Below are 21,456 nucleotides of genomic sequence, written 5' to 3'. Positions count from 1 at the left end.
TTCAGGGCTAGAGAGAGCAATGGTGGCTGCTAATTCTCCTTCACTTTCTCTTGCGTAAACGGTGCAAAATGGTATGATTAGAAGTTACTGTGTTGCTGCCAACAATTTGTCCTTCTCTTCAAATGCTGGTTTGGTTTATTAATCACAAGAGTTTTTGCCATCCATCCTTTCCTCGAACGTACACTCGATCCACTTAAATTCGTGGGAGGTACGTTGGAAGCCAGCCATCTTTGGTTTTTGGTGCGGTCAGCATAGATCCCTATTTTTATAATATAAATCTCGGATATGCTGTCTAAACACCTTGATTTAAATTCAAACTCAACTTATTGGATTATCCTCACATTAGAATGTGTAGGTTCAGCCGAGTATCGCACAGCATTTCTCCCACAGTGCTAAATGCAAAATCCTAACGTTTCTCCTGTTTGTATCTTGTCGTATTCCCCGGAAGCGCGTTTTCTCTGCTATTCGTGCTGTATGATGTGCTTCACGCGGTTAACTGAGATTTGCGACAGCATTTGGCGCATATATGTAACTGGGCAGCAGCAAGTCAGCAAAAAGAAAACATTACTAGCTGTTTTGGAGTGCCTGTTCCCAGATTTTTCGCCTTGCCAGTTTATGCGGCGGTTTCCTCTATGTCTATTCTGGGTTAGTTCTACGGAATGAAAAAATAGTACTCATATTGTACGAAAATGTGGTTGAAGAATTTATGCCGTAAGATTGGTAGATTATCCTTAAAACGCGTGACAAATTATGCCGTCAGCAAGATTCGTGAAACGCTTGCTAAGGAAAGACAAAGTTTCCTGAAACGACCGTTAGTTAGATTCGAAGCTCTAATCCGCAGACATCTGAAGCTGCAAATGCGCGAGAGTCCATTGTATATGGGATTCCTCATGAAATTCCTCTCGCGGACTCAACAGTGTTGACAGCCGGGTGCTTACCTTGTGGCCCTCTCTTACAGTTTGGTCTATGGGAAATTTAATTCCCCCTAACCAAACTCTGTCGACGGATACCGCCAACGATAGCCGAAACGCCAGCCTCGAAGTTTTAAGTCGAATTGGAACAAGTATTGGAGCTTATTAAGTAACACCATTTTCCGAATAAAAATAGTCGTCACCGTCTACTCAGGCTGCTTTTGTACGGGTCATTTTGTTCCGTTTAGAAAGCGAACCACTGCACCACCTAGTGATTGTTTGAGTTTCACCCTGATACTGATTACACGCAGAGAACATCGTTTTTTCGATCCCAACGTAGATGTATTAGATATGTTTCGATTGTCACAGTATAACCCACTACAAATATTGATGTTTTTTGCAGCTGTACGCCATGGGGAAACGCTGTTTGACAGCATTGTCGTACATTTTGGATAAGAAAAAGTATTTTCTGGCGGACAGGTAAGCCAACACTTCCTTGTGCTGGGTGTGTGCTGTGTATGTGGCCCATTTTAAGATTTCCCTAGTATGTCTTGCAGACGTACACTTTCCATACGTTTAATCCTGTGTCCCATCCGGGTGGTGCAGTAAAAATGCGGATAGAGCACATCTCTTGTGTGAACGCAATGAATCCTCCCCCAAAGTCCCTGACGTCCCTAACCATGGAAACTAAGTGGCTACATCCTTTTCCAGAAAAGGCACTGCCTTTTGGATTTGTTCTACTCAAGTTTCTGACACGCTGGTATCACGCAATTTTCAGGCAATCAGTTCTGTTCGGTTTGTCATCCACAAGGGTAAGTTGGATCTAGTCGCTACAGTTACGGTCACGAGGGAATGGGACCGCGTTGGAGATACAGCCGGGCGTCGAAGACAATGGCATAATCAGTTAGTTCGTATTGAATCAGTCCATTTACTTGAAACAACGGAAAATTGGGCAGTCATGCGTTCAAGGTGATAGATTTGATGCGAGCAGGTGATTCAACCACGTCTGCCAGTGACACGAACCTTTGATGAGTTGAGTCCCGGGATCTCCATCTAGGGAGGTGGCAGTTGTCAACCTGACTGTGTTTACAGGTTAGCGCATACTTCATACTTCATTTCCAGGACATAGACTTAGCACTTAGCAAGGGGCTCTGTCGGAACAGCTCTCGAGGCAGATGTTCCTCTGGCATGCGGAGTACGTGTCTTAATCTGCGTAACTCATAAAATGTGAGCGGTCCACCCTTCGCGGGAGTCCTTATTCCCGGACCATTTGCCTTACCTCAGGGGGGTGAGATGGTTCAAGTGGTTAGACCAGGAATTTACTGACCGAAAGTTCCGTGGTTCTAACCCGACCCCTGCCTATCGACATTCCCTGTCTAAGCTTGGACAACCTGCCAGTATCCCAACTCTCGTGCTTCCTTCGGGTGGCATGGCAGCTAGGCACCGGAAGAATGTTACAGCTGAACGATTTTTTATTACCTTGCCTCAGCATAGTTAGTGCGATGTTCCCACTGGATCCGCCCAATGCTTCGGACACACCGATGGTCGACGTCGAGAATTTTCGTAGGTCCTCTACGCACAGAAGCCATGTTTCTGATCCATGGAGCAGTATAATGTTGTGATATGATAGATGATTTTTGTGGAACTTCACTCTCGATGAATCAGCTGGTCACACTTCACAGGTTACGCCAGGGAGCCGTTTTTCTCATAGAGCTTCCTTCCCACAGCCTTGTGTCGGAGAGAGGCGATCAGTCTGAGTGGGCAACAAAGCATGAAAGCTCCTACTAGTCAACCCAGTTGCGTTGATGATTGTTGTCTCCATGGCTGGGGGACTTCTGGATAAGACATGCCGATGGTTACTGACCATGATAGGTATGACCGTGTGACGCAGCCAATGGTGGTCTTGCATCATAGCTATCGCCTTCATTATTTAGCAGTCACTTCCTGTCGTAACGGACAAGCAATACCTTTCGATTTCAATGACCAGATTGGGCCGTCGCCTCCAAAAGCGTGATTCTCATGCTTTTTTCTCCTTATCCCCCGTGAACGGAGCTCTAGCAGCTGCACTTCAGTGCATCTTTTGTTAGCTGAAAAACTGAACTGAGCGCCCCAGTTTATATCCTCGGCAGACGTCACACTGAAGCCACTTGTGTCAGAATTTTGAAAAGGCGGTGTTGCTGTCTCGAAAAGTAGTCTCGCCTCCACCCAATCAACCGAAATTAATGCGAATGCCCAGTTTAAGTTTATCTACCAGGTCGATTTACTGGATTAGACCCCATCCAGTCGTGTAGCCGCGCTTTGAGTTTGCAGATGTCAGGCGCCTGCCGAACCGTGCTGTAGAATTATTTGGGTTACTGAAAGCGGTTTCTGTTTTTGGGGGATCTGAACCCAGGAGAGCAACATCGTCTGCGTACTCAACGCTTGTGAGCGAACGTCCCAGGAACATTTCGATCACAGGGGTTTCAGAAGCAGGCAAGGGAATCTCAGTCAGCCTGTCAATAGTAAAGTTGAAGTGGAGAGGTGTGTGAGGGCAGCTTTGTCTTGCACCACAGGACTTGATGTACTCCGGCGAAAGCTTGCGGTTGATGACACCCAAGTAGCTCGATGTGGGCGTTCGTGTTGAAAGTTTGTACTGGCCAGAAACACATGCTCAGCGAACAATCGAGGAATTCGCTCCATACACTGGACATCGACTCTAAATCTACCATCTGTCTTGCTTTCGGGTTCAGTCGTCCATCTTGCGTGTTCGTATGACCCGCCAGGATGACAATATCCGTCCTTACTGCCGCAACAGATATAAAAAACCGGTCATTTTCAGTCCCCGAGCTGCAGTCTGACGGGGTGTACGCTGAGACAACAAATAGACACTGTTTATCCCATCGACCTACATTGATTATAATTGAACCAAACAGCACAGAAATGGCCGTTTACTGAGACCCAGTCCCAAAAACCACTTTCAACGCTGTTGATGACTGCAACTCCCGCATCACAAATACCATGAGCCTTTTGCGTCAGAATCACCAGATACTCGAAATGTGGGATGTGGAACATCTGAGCGCGTCCTATGTGGCTTGAGGTGTACAGCTTTAATGAGGTCTTGTGTGCGTGTAACATCATATCGACAGAGAGGGAAAGTTAAGTTTAAACCAGAGACGTTCATTACCTAATTTGGCAAAGATTACCTGCATTGAAAGCTGCAAGGTGGCTGCAAGTGGGGCGTTATGTTGGTTTTTTCGTTGGCCGGTAGTTTGGACAGGAAGCTGCTGCTAGGGGCTGACAAATGAGTTGATCCCTGTGCATCATTCGATGCATGGGCACTGGTTGTGGATGAGGAACAGTGAACGGAGATCTGTAAGGACGGATGATTCTTTTCGGTTGCCCAGGCCGCGTAATGGGATTCCCCACCTTGAATCATTGATTTAGAAGTCTGAGGACCCTGTCCGGACTCAATGACTCAATAGTCTCACCCAGTTGGGTGAGGGTGACTGGCTTAGGCAGTGCGTACAGTCAGCAAGACTTGCATTTCCCATTCCTGATACAACTGCCCATAGCAGATGCTTTTTGAACCGCATCGGTCTCTGTGTAGGCTTTAAGTATATTTTGACTGTATTGGATAATTCGCCAGCAGTCAAGGTCAGCACTTCGGCAGTTTGAGTCTAGTTTTCGGGGCAGACCTTTTCTAACCCGACGGGGGGTAGCGTCGCTGCTTCCATTACTGGGGTTGCCTAGAAGAGACACCTTTTTGCCTTCATACTCCTTTCACTTAAGACAATACGCTTTAACGTTAAGATCGTCTCGTATTACGGTAATGGTACAGCGTTCGCTGCTCTTCGTTTGAGTGAACGGAGTTGCGGCAGCCTAGCCTCTGCGGGATCATTGCAACAATCATGCGCGACCACCACTTCAAGGTTGCAGCTTTTGATCAGTGAAGTTGAAGGTGTGAAGATCGGGTCACCCTGTTTCTAACTAGCCCATCGCTGCTGTCAGATAGTCATACTTGAAGTTGCTTCTGCTGCTGATCCTCTAACCCCGGTGTGTGTCTAAGGGGAGTCAACGCATTGAGTCTTGTCCCAAGTTTAACTTGGCCCAATGTACGATTTTAGAAGATTCTCTTATTAGGGCACCCAAGTTTTTTAACACGTGTTCCGCTGTGTTCTGCCGAAGTTCAATTAAAATTTTCTCATCTTTTCGGTATCAGACCCACTGCAGTTGACGCCTATTTGTTCGGTCGACTCTGGCCACTGCTGCTGTATGAGGCAAGACACGGGACCGCTGACTGGACATCATTGGATAACGCCAAGACCTACAATGGCCACTCGGCATCCCATCCGCTTGTTCAACACCTACTCCAGTGTCCGAACCTTGTATCCCACTTTATCCGTATTCAGAATACATATTTTCCCAAAGCAGCAGCTAGCTTCCGAAAAGGTAAGTAGGGCGTCTTTGCAGCCGCTTAAGTTGGTTTAACATCGTTTAGTAATGTAGCTATGCATTTCTGATAGAGTAACTGTATTGACAAGGATCTGTTGTATCGTGTTGTGTAGACATGAATCGCTTCGGTATTCAGAGGGAATTCATATGATTTTTTCGGTGTGGAACTCGTGCTGATTAGTCGTGAAAGTTCTAACTCTACAGTTGCCTGTTCTAAGGTGTTAATCAGTTAGCTGGAACCTGGTTTCATAGCACTCACCCCCAAAACCGGTTATAGTAGTTCATCATAGGGATGCCGACGTCTTTCGTCTGTTCCCTCAAGTTTCAACCTGATACCGCGTCTACGTATTCCATTACCGTACAAACGTTCTCCGGGGCCGTCTATCAACACGTCAGGATTGTAGTGACTGGAATACCGGTGTTTCATTAACGATATGTTCAGTGATACCTCCGTCCTTTGGGTCATGCTATATCAAGCAGCTGTTGTCTACTTTTAACATGTAGGCCGGCAAGTTCGCCACCGACTCACGAGGCGTCTGCATGTTGTCCAACTCTACATGGGGTGACTTAGTTCTTTCTGAAGGCTCGCTTGTCTTGCAGTACTGAGTACCATCTACGCCTGCGCAGGTAATCGTTCCGCCGGTCTCTGTCGATCGCCAGGTTCACCCACTCGTGTTTGACACTTACTTAAAAGTAGCAGAATTTCGGTTGTCCCCGAATTCAGCTTACCTGGATGCTTGTCTTGGTCGTTAACTTCACGTGGCCCAAGCAGCATTGGTGGTGGGGTCATCAGACTGTGTTCATTGCCGGTTCGAGGTGGCTCAGTGTTTAAGGCACGAACTTACTGACCGGAAGGTCCGTGGTTCGAACCCGACGTTTGCGTCTCGGCTGTTCCTGTGTAGGTTTGGGTCAACCTGGCAGCATCTCGGCCCTCGTGCTTCATTTGGGTTGCAGCTCGACAACGAAAGAGTGGCATTTTTAACAGTATTTTTCGTTCGAATACTTCCAGTATTCGGGATTCTGTCTGTCCATTTGAATCGAAGGATTTTGCACAGATATTATAATTGGAATTATCAAAATGTCCAACCATATCCGCACTATTTATATAATCAGGAAGATAGTACGACAGCCCGGTACGCTACATTCGTAGTTTACATGCAATACGTGATTCTTAAGGCGGTAGAACATCGTGTCGACTTTCGTAGTCGACGCGGTCATTTCATATTGTACGGTTAGACATGTGCGTAACGTACAATCAAGATAGGAGAAATCCGAACAACATGCCACCTTCAAACCGCTTAGTTTTGTCGAAATACGCTCATTTGTATACCAATTTAGCTTTGAGGGGAGACTCACCTAGAATCCAGCGCTGAATCTCTCGTTTATGGTGTTTTTAAGCAACTGAACATACTGCACCAGGCACGATTTTCGAAAGATCTTGATACATTATATAGATGTAATAACCCATGCGTCGAAGAGTTTTCAGAAACCTTATGAGTAGTCAGTTTGTGTTGAACCCCTTGCGCAGGCAGGTGTCTGCCACAACGGTTTCACAACTGCTTCTTTGATAACTGGAGTTAACCTCACTCAACTCAAGTACGGAGCGCAAATCTCTATCTAGTCCTATACAGCAGTTCATCTTAGTCTCGCTCAGACCTATAGGGCTAATCTGATTTCAGGCCTTTAATCCAGCAGTGACTTTGGTCCTGTCTGTGTTTGAGCAAAGTGCCCTTACGCATACTTCCCTCAGGATGCATGGAAACAGGGCACCAAAAGTGTTGCAATATAACTGTATGATCTAATTTTGGCTCCAATATGGTCGTTTGTTGGCTGCCGAGAAGTGGACACCCACTTTCGTTACTAGTCACGGAAACAAGGTCGAGCAATCCTGGGGTCCCTTCTTTTTAGGGGCTTCCGTGATAACTCCTGAGCTTTGCCAGCCGAGCGCCTGCTTAACTGTGTGAGTCATCAAATGCCAATGTGCACAGTTCTATTGAGATGATATGGCTAGGTGGTTAGAGGACGAATTTACTGACGAGGGATCCGTGGTTCGAACTCGACTGCTCCTGTCTGGGCTTGGGCAACCTGGTAGTATCCCAGCTCTTGTCTTTACTTCATGTGGCATGACAGCTAAGCACCGAAGGGGTATTACAGCTGAACGATTTGGGGGCGAGATGGCCCAAGTAGTTAGAGCGCAAATTTACTGACCGGAAGGTCCGTGGTTCGAACCCGACCTCTGCCTCTCGATTCCCCTGTTTAGGCTTAGGCAACCTGGCAGTATCCCAGTCCTCGTGCAGCCTTCGAGTGGCATGGCAGTTAGGCACCGAAAGGGTGCTACAGCTGAACGATTTTTTTGGCTCAGTGTTTAGAGCTCGAATTTACTGAACGGAAGGTCCGTGATTCAAACCCGACTAGAGCTTCTCGACTTCCCCTGTCTAGGCTCGGGCAACCTTGCAGTATCCCAGCCCTCGTGCTTCCTTCAGGTGGCATGGCAACTGAACACCGAAGGGGTGTTACAGCTGAATGGTTATTATTTTTGCAATCCTATCATTAGCTTCACGTACTTCTGCCCGAATTTTTTGACGTCCCGGCACCATCCCACACTTTTTTAGCTCAGCTAAATTTTAAACTATTTCCTTTTTCCCGTTCTCACCAAGACATCACACTGTCGCATTCCAAACGCCAACAAACCCTTGGACTGGTCACTGCTCATCCTGTTCGCGACTGTGTAATCGTTGGCGTCGGAATCACTGTACTGTTCCTGATATACGCCCGACGTATTGGTCTGATCCGGATGATCTCCTCCTAGATTCTATTCCTGCAGATATTAACCTGCTAACCACTGCTTCCTTAATTGAATACCACAGCAAAGCTGTGTATGGCAATGTCTGCTTCCCGGTGGTTCTACGGCCTCTGAAAAGACGTATGACTGTTCTACCTCTTGGAAAGTTCTCGGTGGCAAATGTATAGACTGTTAGGTTAGTTTTATAGTCTCAGAATATAATCTCAACCATATTTCACTTCATTTTTGCTTTCTTTCTCGAGTGGAGTTTGGCAGTTGTGGCTATGTTTTTGATGATCATGGGGTTTTAGGCCTCCTGATCTATGCTTATCCCAAGGATGTCTTCTACTGTGATGAATCTATGCACTGCGCCCATCGAGGTACTCCGGACCATCTTACTGGGTTAGGTGCTAGTTCGGTTGATTTCGGCTCGTTAGGAATGGCCAACGGAGACCCTTTCTTTCTTTTACAGCTTTTAAGGAACTTTCCTCAATTGTGTGGGAATAGTGAACTCAGCTGTTCAGTGTTATGTTCAGACTTAAGCCTGGAACGTAATAGCTGTTTCGGGAGCCGTTGATACAATACTGTAATGGGGATCTCTGAAACCCAGGGCAACTGGCAATCAATTAATCACTGTGGTGCAAAAACTTCTTCATAAGGGACATTTCATTGATCTCCTGTCTTATCGTTGAAATTCCCGTAAAAGTCGGGGACGTTCCGCTGCGCCGGATGAGGTAGCGAAGGAAAGGACACAGATGTTAATTCGGGATACTTTCCACTTATCCACATTCCTTATTCATACTCAATCTTCAATTTTTGGGTGAATAAGTGTGCTTGTCTAGCTTAGTATTTTGGTACCAGATTATGAGGACAGACCACCGAGTGGACACCAAGCATGCTTCAAGTGACCTGCTGTATACCAGGGCAGTGCTGTTTGCTAGTAATCGATCATCGGCTGAACCTGCGTTCCTGTGTGCAGAACAGAATTAACATGCTAGGTTTTGTCTGTGATGTACCTACTTGCCACTGAACCGCGAGCGCTGTCCCCGTGAGTTTTAAAGGCTTGTTAGTTGAAACACCGTCAACACGACAAAGCCAGATGATGATGGGAACAAAAACCTCATGCCTAGGAGGAATCCTCAGTATTCCTAACTAAACCAGTCACCACATGCACAGAGCACTGCGATAGATGAATGCCGGTAGGAGATTTCTTCTCCCTTTGAATGACAGGCTAATTTAACTTAAATAAATGGTTAAGCAACACTTGACATTGCAAACAGATGCTCGACATTAAATGTCACTAAAAAGGGAAGGATGTCATACACAGTCGGGTGCTTGGCCCTTCGTAACAGTTTACTTTGGATCAAAGAAAGCGGTCTCAGTCAACAGTTGAATGAACAACACTTTTAGTTGTGTCTAGTGATCAGTTGCTTCTATCCTTTCCAAGTCTGGTGTGGTTCTGTGTTTTGTGCGGTGGGATAAGCGGCCCATCTGATGAACCCCTTCTTGCATCCTGTCTCCATAGCTATCGGAGTGCCTTTTAGATAAGGCAGGGAAAATGTTTCGATTCAGACATGAATAGCTTCTCTCTGGTAGCATAGAGTAAACCACAACTCTAGATAGTCGGCCAAATGTAAAGAAAATGGAAAAGTCAGTTGAATGAGTCATCCCTCCTAAACAGTCAAGTTTACCGAGCGCTCAGCTTCTGCATACCTTACGAGGACGTCCATGTAAGTGAATCTAATGGACACATGCACGATATATGATGGAATAGGGAATCAGTGTAAAACGATAAGGGGTACTATGGGAGGTTTGTTTCTCAACATTGAAATGGTCAGTCGTGTATAAGAGGGGAACACGAATTTATCGAGGCGTGGTCTTCAATGGAGAACGCTATCAGCAAGCAATCTCTTAAGAACAAAGAACTCCAAAACTCTGAAGCTCAAAATTATACAGGAAACCAGCAGAAGATAGTAAGAGGACACAAACCTCAACATGTGGAACCAATACTACTGTAATTGACAATGAAGTAGATCATGAACTAACAAATTAGGAGACAACAGAACAGATGACGGATGAAGATTGCATGAAACAGAGAGGTACCTCATAAAGTGAGCATAATCAGATAATAGGAACCACGGATAGGCCAATCAGGTCAAGGAGGACTTTGAAGCAGCTGTCCAGTTAACCAATCAATTCACATTAAAACGAACCAAAACTCAACGGGGAAATGCAAACCAGCCAATCGGGATGAAGTGACAAAATCGCTAAAACAAAGGTATCAAACGAACCAATCGAACACAGTAAAACGAGACTAGCGAGATGGCGTCCAGCCGAGGTGGGCCTTAAACAAAAAACCACTGTGTAGCTATTAGATACCCCTTTGAGACATTACAAATGTAGCTCTGAATGAAGGAAGTGCTAACCCAACTGTGATTTGCAAGCCAGTTGCCAGGCTTGGCAAGCAGAATAGCTGGTTCCCAATCAATAGTCAATAAACGCACCCGAGTCAATAATATATAAACTTTGGAGATATCACTGGCTGAACTTGCTAAGTAATGCGGTTGACGTTCGATACACGTTTCAGGGTGCTTAGGTGTAGTGATATCTTCCGGGGAATTCAATTTAAAGCGTTTGAAATCCTTGATGGCGTGCCCTACCTACGGCATCGTTCAAACCGAAGAAAACCGTATGACCTAGGCAGTGTTTTCGTTCGAATTCTGAGATTCGATGGTCTACTGTGGCTGTGTGGATTTCAGTGATTGGAAGATAGCTTCTGTTTGATCCACCGTTGTCTGATTCGCTTTTGGTTTCGCATTCTTCGGCATCGTTCTGCGTGGGATTTAATGAAAATCGGAAGGGATGGTTCATTTGTAGAAATTCTCCGGTATAGAGGTGCCAGAAATCACGAGGGTCAATCTATTTTGAGGTAATATCGAATGCGCTTATCAATGTACCGCGCGATATATATCCAAGATCCGAAGGATAGACCGGTGTGAATATTACATCACTATGGAATTTGAGCCATTCCATAATGACTTCACGGAGAGACCGCTCCGCATGTCGAGCTCGGAAGTTTGCATGCCTGTGACTGGAGAAGTTGACTCAGCGCAACCTCCACGAAGAACTGCCGTGGAGCACAAGTGTACCACCGCGCGCTTGTATCGTCTACAAGAAACTTTAGTGATGTCAACATAGAAGGCATTCCCATCAAATGTAAGATACCACTTGGTTGCCCGAACCAAGGTAAAAGTAGTCGGAATGTTGCATTCGATATTTCGTTCCAAGTATATGACCCGCAATTATGCGCCTACATTCTCTGAACTATCACGGATTTTAAGCACTCGGTGTCAACTATCCAGCTGCTTTCTTTTGCCATAACACCAGGATAGTAAAAGAGTACAACTCTGAATGTTAGGTAAGATCGCGTCACAGGCGTTTTCACCCGGAAATGAGGTTTTTGGTCATCGTCGTGTGTATCTTGAAACCAACTGTATTTTATACCCCATAACAAACCCATTACACTGAGCACTGATGTGCGGAGAACATCCAAGTGGCAGTCTGATTGAAGTTCATTTTTTGACGACAAATGCATGTGAAACTCTCGTGAATTTATCCAGGATTCGAGAAATACACTCATTTGCAAATCAATTTGGTTTTCACGAGAGACAACTGAATCTCTCGTTTATGATATTCTACAACTGAATGTGCTGCACACAGGCTGCCTCATGTTTCAGTTGGCACGATATTCGAGATATCGCAGTATATATTCAGAGAGGAAACTACCCACAAGAGTCTTCAGCGACCTTGTGAGTAGTTATCCAGGATTGTTCGCTCCATTACTAAGTCGTCCCTAAGGCCCCTGAAACTTGATTCTACAATCCTGATTTGCGAAAATTTGATGAGTGCTAGGATTCACATGTATTGTGTCATTGCAGGAATAAAGATGTCGGTCGGTCCTCCTCATCTTTAGTCTCAACTTCATCGTCGGCATCCACAAACGTACTTCAGCGATTCCTCCACTATTTTCATGTACTGCATGCGTCGTCATAAGGATACCACGTCATGGAGCGATACGATTCTTACGGTCACTCGCCAATACCAATCATTCTGAATGAGGTAGCCAACCCATGTTCAGTAGTTTTTGCACCAATATGATATTGCTCGAGTCCTATTTGCAAAGAAATCAGGACCAAAAGAAAGTGTCTTTTACGTGAGAATTTCTCTCTCCAAATGGGAATAAGCTTATTTCTTGGTCTGGACCTTCTAAGTCAGCGTTTTCCGCGAAAGCCCCACTAAAGGTGCACAAAACCAGATCGTACGAGGCAACAGAGTTCTAGCAGGCGGTATTCGACGGTTACTGAGACATGTTTCGCCAGCTGGGTCCACACTTTCCGTCAGTCAGAGCTCGGCTTGATGTTAGAGAGGCAAGCTGCCCGATGCACTGACCAAGTACGTGCGGGCTAAGCTTTACGGTAGTAAGGGCGCCCAACTACGAGCGGTTTTGGTGCGGATTTTCGCCTAACAGCTCTACTCTTACCTGACGGGTCGCGGATGCACTTCTCAACTACTCTGAGATTAACACGCCCTTCACAGAAGTCCAGCCAATGGAATAAGGGCCGTATTCCTGTTCGTGAGTTTGATCACGATGATAGCTGAAGTTCTGTACTACACCAAACTGGTACTTGTTTTGCAAGGAAAGAGCATGTGGCGAAGGCACCTTCTTATTTGTCTACATGTTTGTCCTGATTTCCAAGGCGCTTGAACGACCCACTACCATGCGGTTGGCCATAGTACGGCAGATCGAGCTATGAAAGATATTTTAAAGCCGATATTCCTGAATCCCCTACTCGGCATTGCGTTGCCACTTGGGTGTTAGCACAACTACAAAATTTGCCGCCCAGTCGGTTGATTATTCGATTAGTCGTCAATGAAACCCAGGTGCCATTGTGACCATATCTCCTCTAAATAAACCGATTCGCTAATCCTTTTGAAAATGTCCAAACCACCTCTTACACCCGTTTATAAGTAGCTTACACGGAGGAACATCTCACAAGTCTCGCCACCCTGAGAACCGGCCAACACGTGACCGCGTGAATGGACGGGGGATGGATTGCACTATATCGTGTCTGAACGGGAGTTCATCTGATCAGCCTCTCGTAGCCGAACGGTTAAGTTTTAAACTCCACTTGCACGACAAATGCTCGATTGAAAATCTTCCTCCTACCCACTGTCCGGTGCACTGCAAAAGTTGTGATTTGTAAATAATCTGAGAGTAGTACTATTCATGATTATGATCAAATTTGCGTAAGCATATGGCGAGTTTCTTTTTGTGTGTGTGTGTTGTGTTCCGGTTAGAGTACGAATGGAAAAGTTAGGTGGGCGGTTTTAAAGTCAGTGATCCGGTAGGGTTGTTTATGTGTACAGATTGGGGTGAGTTCGGATTGGACCAGAGTTGCATAGCGTTCCGCAGTGGCTAGTTTATCCGGAAACTGGTACATACGAGGGGCGGAGTGGATATAATCTGATTGTGTGACGGAAGACAGGGTTGTAGTTTGTGGAAAAACATGGATGGGGTCGGAACGCACTGATATTAGCTGTTGTCCTTGTCCGCGCAAGTCACATTCGTGGAAAGTTACCATTTGGTGCTCCCAAGAGAAGGCGTTCCGGGACTGCAATGTGGAAGAAAGTATGAAGGTCATTCTCATGACTCTAATCAACCTGCTCGGCGCAATCGAAATTCACTCTAAGAGTTTCATTTAATGGACCCTTCTCATTCACTTCGTCTACCATGTTAATGAGATAGTCAGTAGATTTGTATGCCCGTATGAAGTCAGCATGTAAAAATGGCCTCTCTGTGTTAAAAGTCGCTAATCAGTTTAACCCAATGTGGCACTGAGCACGAGATCAGTAATTTGTGAATTCTATGCAGAGTGCCTGATAAAGTGTTGTCCTTGCAAACAACCAGACTCATACCGATGCAGGTAACCGGGAGACTGAAGTTGAACAGTGGTACGTCAAAGAAACTGCAGCCGAAGACCGACACTAATTCGGCAAGACCATGAAGGTCACACGAAGGTGACTAATCAAAGGAGAAAGAAGATGGGTGCTTATTACCCTGCTCCAGGAGACATGCGTATAATAGGTCCTTCTTTCTCGCTCCTGCAGAAGGAACACATGCACGGTGATATAAGGGAGACGGTTCAGTGGTTGGAGCGCGAATTTACTGACCGGAAGGTCCGTGGTTCGAACCCCACCTCTGCCTCTCGACTTCCCCTGTCTAGGCTTGGGCGACCTGGCAGTATCCCAGCCCTTGTGCTTCCTTCGGGTAGCATGACAGCTAGGCTAGGCAGCTGACCGAACGATATAAAGGAGAACGCTGGAAAGTCGGTGATTTTGACTACAACAGCGTTAACAGAAGACGCAGCCAAGTACTTATTTATAAGGCGTAACTCGAACATGCCGTTCGTTTATGCTATTCGTTAACCGAATGTGCTCAGTCGATTGTGTTTACCTGGTGATCCCCAAAGTAGATAGTGCCAGCAGCTGGCTGTCAAGGGGTTTTCATCAACCTTAGAGTTAGTATCATGAACCTTGGGTGGAGTAAGTCCTAGAGAGTTCTACTCACCTGGATTTCACGCATCGTGCCTGATCCACCCAAAAGCGTCATGGTCCGTAGTGAAAAAAAGACAATGAGCGAAACAAATTGACATGGGCAGGATTGCACGTGGAAGACTGACAAACGAATATACTCATTGTTACGATGCTTTCTCGGGCTTCTCACCCTCATCTCCGGTTTCGTCATCACTAGAGGCAACTGGAGCCCGCAGAGACTCGAGGGAATCCGGTGTGGGGGGCAAAGCGAGCTTTTGGCGCTGAAGTTGACTCTCTTGGCCAACAGTCACCAAGTTTGTCATCCGCTGGTCATTTATCTGAGAAAAAGAAGAACAAATAACAACGTAAACAGCAAATCGATAACTTGACACTGTTTTCCCCGCTAGCCATTTCTTCCAAACTGATGTTCAAACCATTTCCAATCCATTTCAGAGTTACGAGTTGTTTGAAAGCGGCTCAGTGTTTCCTGACTCACAAGGTATATAGCCAAACCCTTGAAAATTGAACCGAGCAGTTTGATTGGTTAAAATTACCTCCAGAAGAATTTGGATCTTTGTGGTCTTCGTGGGTCATTTTTGATCGCAGGTAGAAAAGTTCATTCTACTCATTTCAAATTGTGTCACATTCCCAGAAACACTCATCTTTCTGGCACGGGATTTTGCGCTCTTCCTTACGAGGTACTCGGTTTCTAAATATATGTCACAACTGAGCACGGTACGAACCTCAGGAAGTAAATGGGAAGTCAACAAGCCAGTCATATTGACTTCTTACGTGAAACCTTTCATACTTATTGGCTAGCTGTTACACGGATGAGGTTAACCGGTATCACGGGTTCACGAGCTCAAATATCAACACAAGGCGAAAGGAATTTTGAAACCACGATCCTAGTTTTCGAGCAATGACCCTAACGATATGGAAATGCTCTCCAATGGGATTCAAAAATGTATTTTTTACCTATGAAACATGGTGTTGACCTTGTTCTGCTTTATAGGCGGATCCCCTTCTTTCGTAGCTTTCACTGCTCTATTGGGAAGAGGACTTGTACGTTTCAGGTAGCAGAAGATGAAACTAGACCACTTCGACGTGTTAGCTGATAGAAGTTCTACAGGAAAGGAACTTGAGATTATGGTCCACAACCACTGCGGACAATATCACTAAACTCACTGACTGCAGTGACCCGGAAAAATCCATGAGGTCTGTACTACACTGTCACTGAAAATGAGGGATTATTTATGACCTTGACATAGTGTCGAATAGAAGATGGGACCCGCCTAATCTCGGCAGTACGTGTGCTACAGGAAACCTGCGGTGTTGGCTGTTTATAAACTTATATCGATCCACCAATGAATCAAGAATACGAAAATCGGAGTTAATTGAGCAGAGCATACGAAGGACGCCACAGGAAGCTGTTGGGACGTGTCCAGACATGAAAAAAATACAGAGAATGACGCGTCCCCACGCAGCCCGCACGTTCCGGACAGCAGGTGCGTTGGCGCAGGTTACCAAACACGGCTTAGCACCACATGATCAGAGGAGAGGATGTGAAGTTCGCGAATATACACTCAGTTGCAAACTAATTTGGTTTTTCGAGAGACTCACCTGGAACCCAGCTGAATCTCTCGTTTGTGACGTTCTCAGGCAACTGAATGTGCTGCACCGGGTCGCCTCATGTTTCAGGGCATTCTTTTTCGCTTCTGTTGTATCGTGGGCGGCCTTCCCATTGGTTACGCCTGAACTGAGCCTGCTAGACTACGCGGTAAGATGACAGAGAACCCGGGACACAACTGTGCTGACTGGACAAACGGACAGGTCTCCTGCGTAACTGTATGGGATGACTAAAGGGCCAAATATAGCCGTTCAATTGTTCGCTCTGTACAGCCAATGACGACGATCCTGCCGTGAACAACTTCACATCCTTGTAATGTACTACTCATAAGGTTGCTGAAAATCCATCGACAGCCCGCCACCGGTTTCGCCCTTTTTGGGGCTTATCAGGTAGGCGCAGTCCCCGGGTTTCTGTCAACTTTATGTTCTACTTGAAACCGAATTGCACGAAATTCGCGAATATACACTCATTTGCAAACTAATTTGGTTTTTCGAGAGACTCACCTGGAACCCAGCTGAATCTCTCGTTTGTGACGTTCTCAGGCAACTGAATGTGCTGCACCGGGTCGCCTCATGTTTCAGTTGCTACGATATTCGAGATATCGCGATACATGTATATATTTGTAATGAACTACTTACAAGGTTGCAGAAAATTCGTCGACAACCCACAACCAGTTGCCTGAGAACATCACAAACAAGAGATTTAGCTGGGTTCCAGGTGAGTCTCTCGAAAAACCAAATTAGTTTGCAAATGAGTGTATATTCGCGAATTTCGTGCAATTCGGTTTCAAGTAGAACATAAAGTTGACAGAAACCCGGGGACTGCGCCTACCTGATAAGCCCCAAAAAGGGCGAAACCGGTGGCGGGCTGTCGATGGATTTTCAGCAACCTTATGAGTAGTACATTACAAGGATGTGAAGTTGTTCACGGCAGGATCGTCGTCATTGGCTGTACAGAGCGAACAATTGAACGGCTATATTTGGCCCTTTAGTCATCCCATACAGTTACGCAGGAGACCTGTCCGTTTGTCCAGTCAGCACAGTTGTGTCCCGGGTTCTCTGTCATCTTACCGCGTAGTCTAGCAGGCTCAGTTCAGGCGTAACCAATGGGAAGGCCGCCCACGATACAACAGAAGCGAAAAAGAATGCCCTCCCAGAAGCGGCGATAAAACCAGTGGTGTGAACGATAAGCGGAAAATGTCTATTTAAATCACACAGTTGCGCAAACTCATCAGCTTTGAAATATAAGTGAGCCACCACGCTGCAAACTCAGTTTTGACTGAGAGGCTTCAGAATAAAAGCTAGTATTTCCCACAAACTTGACACTGGTTTGCCAACATATAGACAGCTTACGTTCAAGAATAGCACCAGGTATCCCTTTCATTTCGTTAGTTTGCCCGAATTGCGTGAGAAATATACCGGAGATGTGTTGAACAACTATCCAAAATGATCTTGGTGCTGGTGGACACCAAAGGCCCTCTATAAACAGTGGACCAATAAAACCAGGATGGACATTAGTCACGCATTTCTACCGACTAATTGCATCTCAGATCGTTAGGCCAACTGTCGTAGGTTATCGGTAGCGGAAACTGCTACGGTCTGTAAGCGCACAAATATTTGCCAAAATCCTTGGTTTACCTTGGATAGGTGCTCACATGAAACGCGCGCCCCTAATGTACCCAATAAGTGCACTCCTCAGCTGATTAGTGTGCACCGGGATGTCTCAGTTTTTGTCCAATCACATTTAGTCATCTAAAATTGAATTAATCTCTCAGTCAATCTTTTACTTTATTCATTATCCGTGTTCACTAGCTCGCCCATTTACTTCATTTTCCGAAGCAGATAGAAAGGCAGTGACGAACTAAAATGTCGGAGTATCTGGAAATGATCTTGATGTTTCGAGGTATTCGAAGTTCAAAATGGTGGATTAGATATCGTTTTAGATAGGTTCTTGTCAAACGACAGTTCCCGCGAAGCCGATTCAGCGAGTGTCTGACTGTCATACCCGATTACATGGAGATACGATCTATATCAGACATGGAATATCAAAAGACTAAAAAAATCTGTTCCTCATGTCACATCACAACACACCTTTCTGATCTTGGGAAGATACTAGAAACGAACATTTCGTGAACAAAACTCGTAGTTGGTCGGTGGTTTCGGAAACAGTGAGAAACTCCACTCTGGAATGTAGAACATTCACCAGCCACTAGGTCAGGTCATGAAGTAAAACGTTGAGTATACGTACAAAATGTTAGAATCCCGGGCAAAAGGCGCTGAGGTGTTTTCGCTATGCAGACTACGTTTCTGACTGTCGAACTTTGTATGTAGTTTGTTTAGAGGTGGACTGAAGAAAAAAACCGGTACCTGTTGCTCGGACGTAGATCGAATTTCAGTCGGTTTATATTGATCCACAGTCTCGTACAACGAATCAACCGAACCGTACTCATCGCGAGTTGTTAGTCTTGGAGGCTCTGGTTTATTTGGCGTCCCGTTCTGAGACGGACGGTTCCACAACGGAGGTAGTGGTAGGTTGGGTTTTGGGGACAAACTTCGTTCAGAAACCGCAATATCTGTCGGAGGGTTGACACGTGGTGGTAGTCGTGGAGGTGCTTGTTCCATGGGTCCACGGATTGAAATATCAAGGTCGGTTCCAGTGTAGTAGTGATTGCTGATCATTGCGTCAGAAAGAGGTCGGGAGGTCTCGTCACCTTAAGGAGGAGAAAACGACAGATAGGTGGATGACCGATCATAGGAGTGAAATTCTGGATAAAACCAAATCTTTAGTTCTGTCATTCATCACCAAGAACAGCTACCACCGCGGCTATCCAAAGAGGCTTATGTCTAATCCCAGTTGGCGTTCCTAAAGTTGGATGTTCATTACCTTGTTTTACAGGTCTATTTTGGAGATGAGCCATCTTGCATACCCAAAAACGGGTGAATACAAACTTGAAAAAATAACATCCAATATAAGCACCTTGTTCATGACTGACTGGTATAGGGGGCAACAAACAAACCTTGTCGATGCCATCATGTACCGGGAAAAGACACCGCCTTCTTGATCGGTGGCTCGAAACAACTAGTTCAATAAAAACTCGAAATTTCTCCCCCGTTTCGATTCTCTACTGAGTACTTCAGAATTCTCGTAGTTTTACGCCAAATGTTTGTGTATTTGTCTTGCTTCGTTTGTCGGACAATTACAAGTCACTACACTTTTATTCAAGGCGACGATCCCGAAATTTGGTGATTTTTTGAAACAGTTAAGGTGCGTTTGTTGAGTTTGGCGTTCAGAATTAAAATCCACAGTTCAGCTTGTCCACCATCTTTGTGTGCTCTCTATGTGTTACGAAATATGCAGTGCGGTTCCTGACTCAACTTTATACATAAGGATGATGAAAACAGCCCACTGTCGGTTTCACCGCTCTTGGGGCCATTCAGGTAGGTGTAACTTCCGAGTTTCCATCAATTCTACTTGATACCTGAACACAAAGTTGCACGTGAATGGAAACATGAATTCAGTTACGTATTAAGTTAGTGTTGACAGAAGACTCTGAGGGGGGCAACTTCTTCGAGTCAATTCGTCGCACAAAGTTAGCCTCCAGTTACAGATGGAACGATGTTCAAGTTACCGAGGTATTTTTCAAGCACGATACTACTTACAAGACCGATTGGGTGATTCTCCCAGAGCTCTCCCAGAGAACTTCTTTGCTAGGGGAGTGATTCAGTCTACACTACTAGTAGTCATCTATCAAGAATTGAACTTGCATATCTCGAATTTAGTTCCGAGTGAAACAGAGACAACCTTTGTGAATCGCATTTAGTTGAAGAACAGCATAAAACGAGAGATTCAATCAAGCTTCTCCACTGACGGCAGGTGGATTTGCCACTGGGTGCGCAACTCTGAAATGGCACTCTGCACTCTGCAAAAAACATGTTCTACTCTAGCGTTGCTCTCAATAACAAACTCAAACCAAGCGAAATTCAGTTTACCTTTGTCCTCGTGATGTCTGCGTTTTACTGGACTCTGTTGGTTTGGTGGTTCTCCGAGCTGCGTTGCGATCAAGTCTTGTTGCATATGGTTATCATCGCCCGGTGGTTTGATCAGTGTGTTCGCACACGAGTGAGTTTCATCGTAGGTCACGTATTCTATCGGAAATCTGGTCCACCCTTGAGGGCTACCGGATGCCACCTGTTCAGATAATGTAAGAGGCCGCCCAGACGGGGAACGGGGTACGCCTGCTCCTGTAGGTAACGATGGTGGCGGCGGTGGTGGTTGACTGATTAACTCACCGACTTCTTGGTCCTCCTCAGCTGAATCTCCAAATACCAAGGAACTGACTGCAGAGCTGGTGCCACTTGGCAAGCGTTCCGTTTCTGGAATAAACCGAGCACACTTCGTTTGTCAGAATTTTCAAACCAAACTGGACCGTTAAAAGATATGATGTGGTCTTATTTTCAGTCGTTTTCCAAAACTGACTAATCACGTGAAGAAATTCCTATCTACCGGTAGGTGCCGCTTCTTTCTAGTAAAATGACCCTGGTCCATAGTTACCAGAATTTATTTATTCGTATACTGCTTTTGCGCCGGTCAAACGGACGCAGCTTAGGCGCATTCCAGTTCAGTCCACAATCTATTCTGAATTCACGCCCCGTTTGAACAGTCCTTGTCCTGTCTTATCGCATTCTTTTGAGAAGTCCGCATCAAAGGAGGGAAGCACTGAAACTGAGTTTCATTCTCATTAGAGCTCATCAGCAGTGCTACCGTGCTGGGGTTTGAAATTCGGATGTCAAGATTTGTCCGGTAGGTTTCAAGCTTCTGTGACGCTATTTGACTGGGAAGTCCTTACAGACTAGTCAATCGATCAACAACCAGGAAAGTTACCGGGCCATCGTTCGAGGAGTTGGCTAACCCAATCACGTAATTCTAGTGTGGACGCATTCGCCTGGCCAGACATGATAATGATGTGCTGGTGGAGTAGTGATGACACACTCGCCTAGCATGTTACATATCCGGAGTTCAACCCCCGACACTTCCAAGGATATGCACTACTGATGAGCTTCAGTGCTTTTCCCTCTTTGGTGTGGATCTACCGGAATAAGTTCTGCAAAATA

The 21,456-nt window shown here is 45.6% G+C and overlaps 2 protein-coding genes across 2 annotated transcripts in view; one reads left to right on the top strand and one right to left on the bottom strand.

Annotated features, from left to right (window-relative positions):
• Positions 1–8,341, top strand: part of T265_06015 (hypothetical protein) — a gene marked incomplete at both ends in the record, with an annotated part of 18,378 nt that extends 10,037 nt beyond the window's left edge. The window contains 3 exons of the mRNA XM_009171174.1: positions 1,315–1,391; positions 5,110–5,339; positions 8,000–8,341. Of these exons, the coding sequence (XP_009169438.1) occupies positions 1,315–1,391; positions 5,110–5,339; positions 8,000–8,151 (459 nt within the window). The remainder of the gene's footprint in view (positions 1–1,314; positions 1,392–5,109; positions 5,340–7,999) is intronic.
• A 5,038-nt stretch (positions 8,342–13,379) lies between these two features.
• T265_06014 (hypothetical protein) overlaps positions 13,380–21,456 on the bottom strand; it is a gene marked incomplete at both ends in the record, with an annotated part of 90,025 nt that continues 81,948 nt past the window's right edge. The window contains 5 exons of the mRNA XM_009171173.1: positions 13,380–13,796; positions 14,753–15,056; positions 18,712–19,055; positions 20,335–20,586; positions 20,635–20,718. Of these exons, the coding sequence (XP_009169437.1) occupies positions 14,883–15,056; positions 18,712–19,055; positions 20,335–20,586; positions 20,635–20,718 (854 nt within the window). The remainder of the gene's footprint in view (positions 13,797–14,752; positions 15,057–18,711; positions 19,056–20,334; positions 20,587–20,634; positions 20,719–21,456) is intronic.

This window comes from Opisthorchis viverrini (genome assembly GCF_000715545.1).
Source record: "Opisthorchis viverrini unplaced genomic scaffold opera_v5_121, whole genome shotgun sequence".
Taxonomy (NCBI): domain Eukaryota; kingdom Metazoa; phylum Platyhelminthes; class Trematoda; order Opisthorchiida; family Opisthorchiidae; genus Opisthorchis; species Opisthorchis viverrini.
Note: the sequence above shows the minus strand (reverse complement) of the source record. Positions and strands in the feature narration are given on the sequence as shown.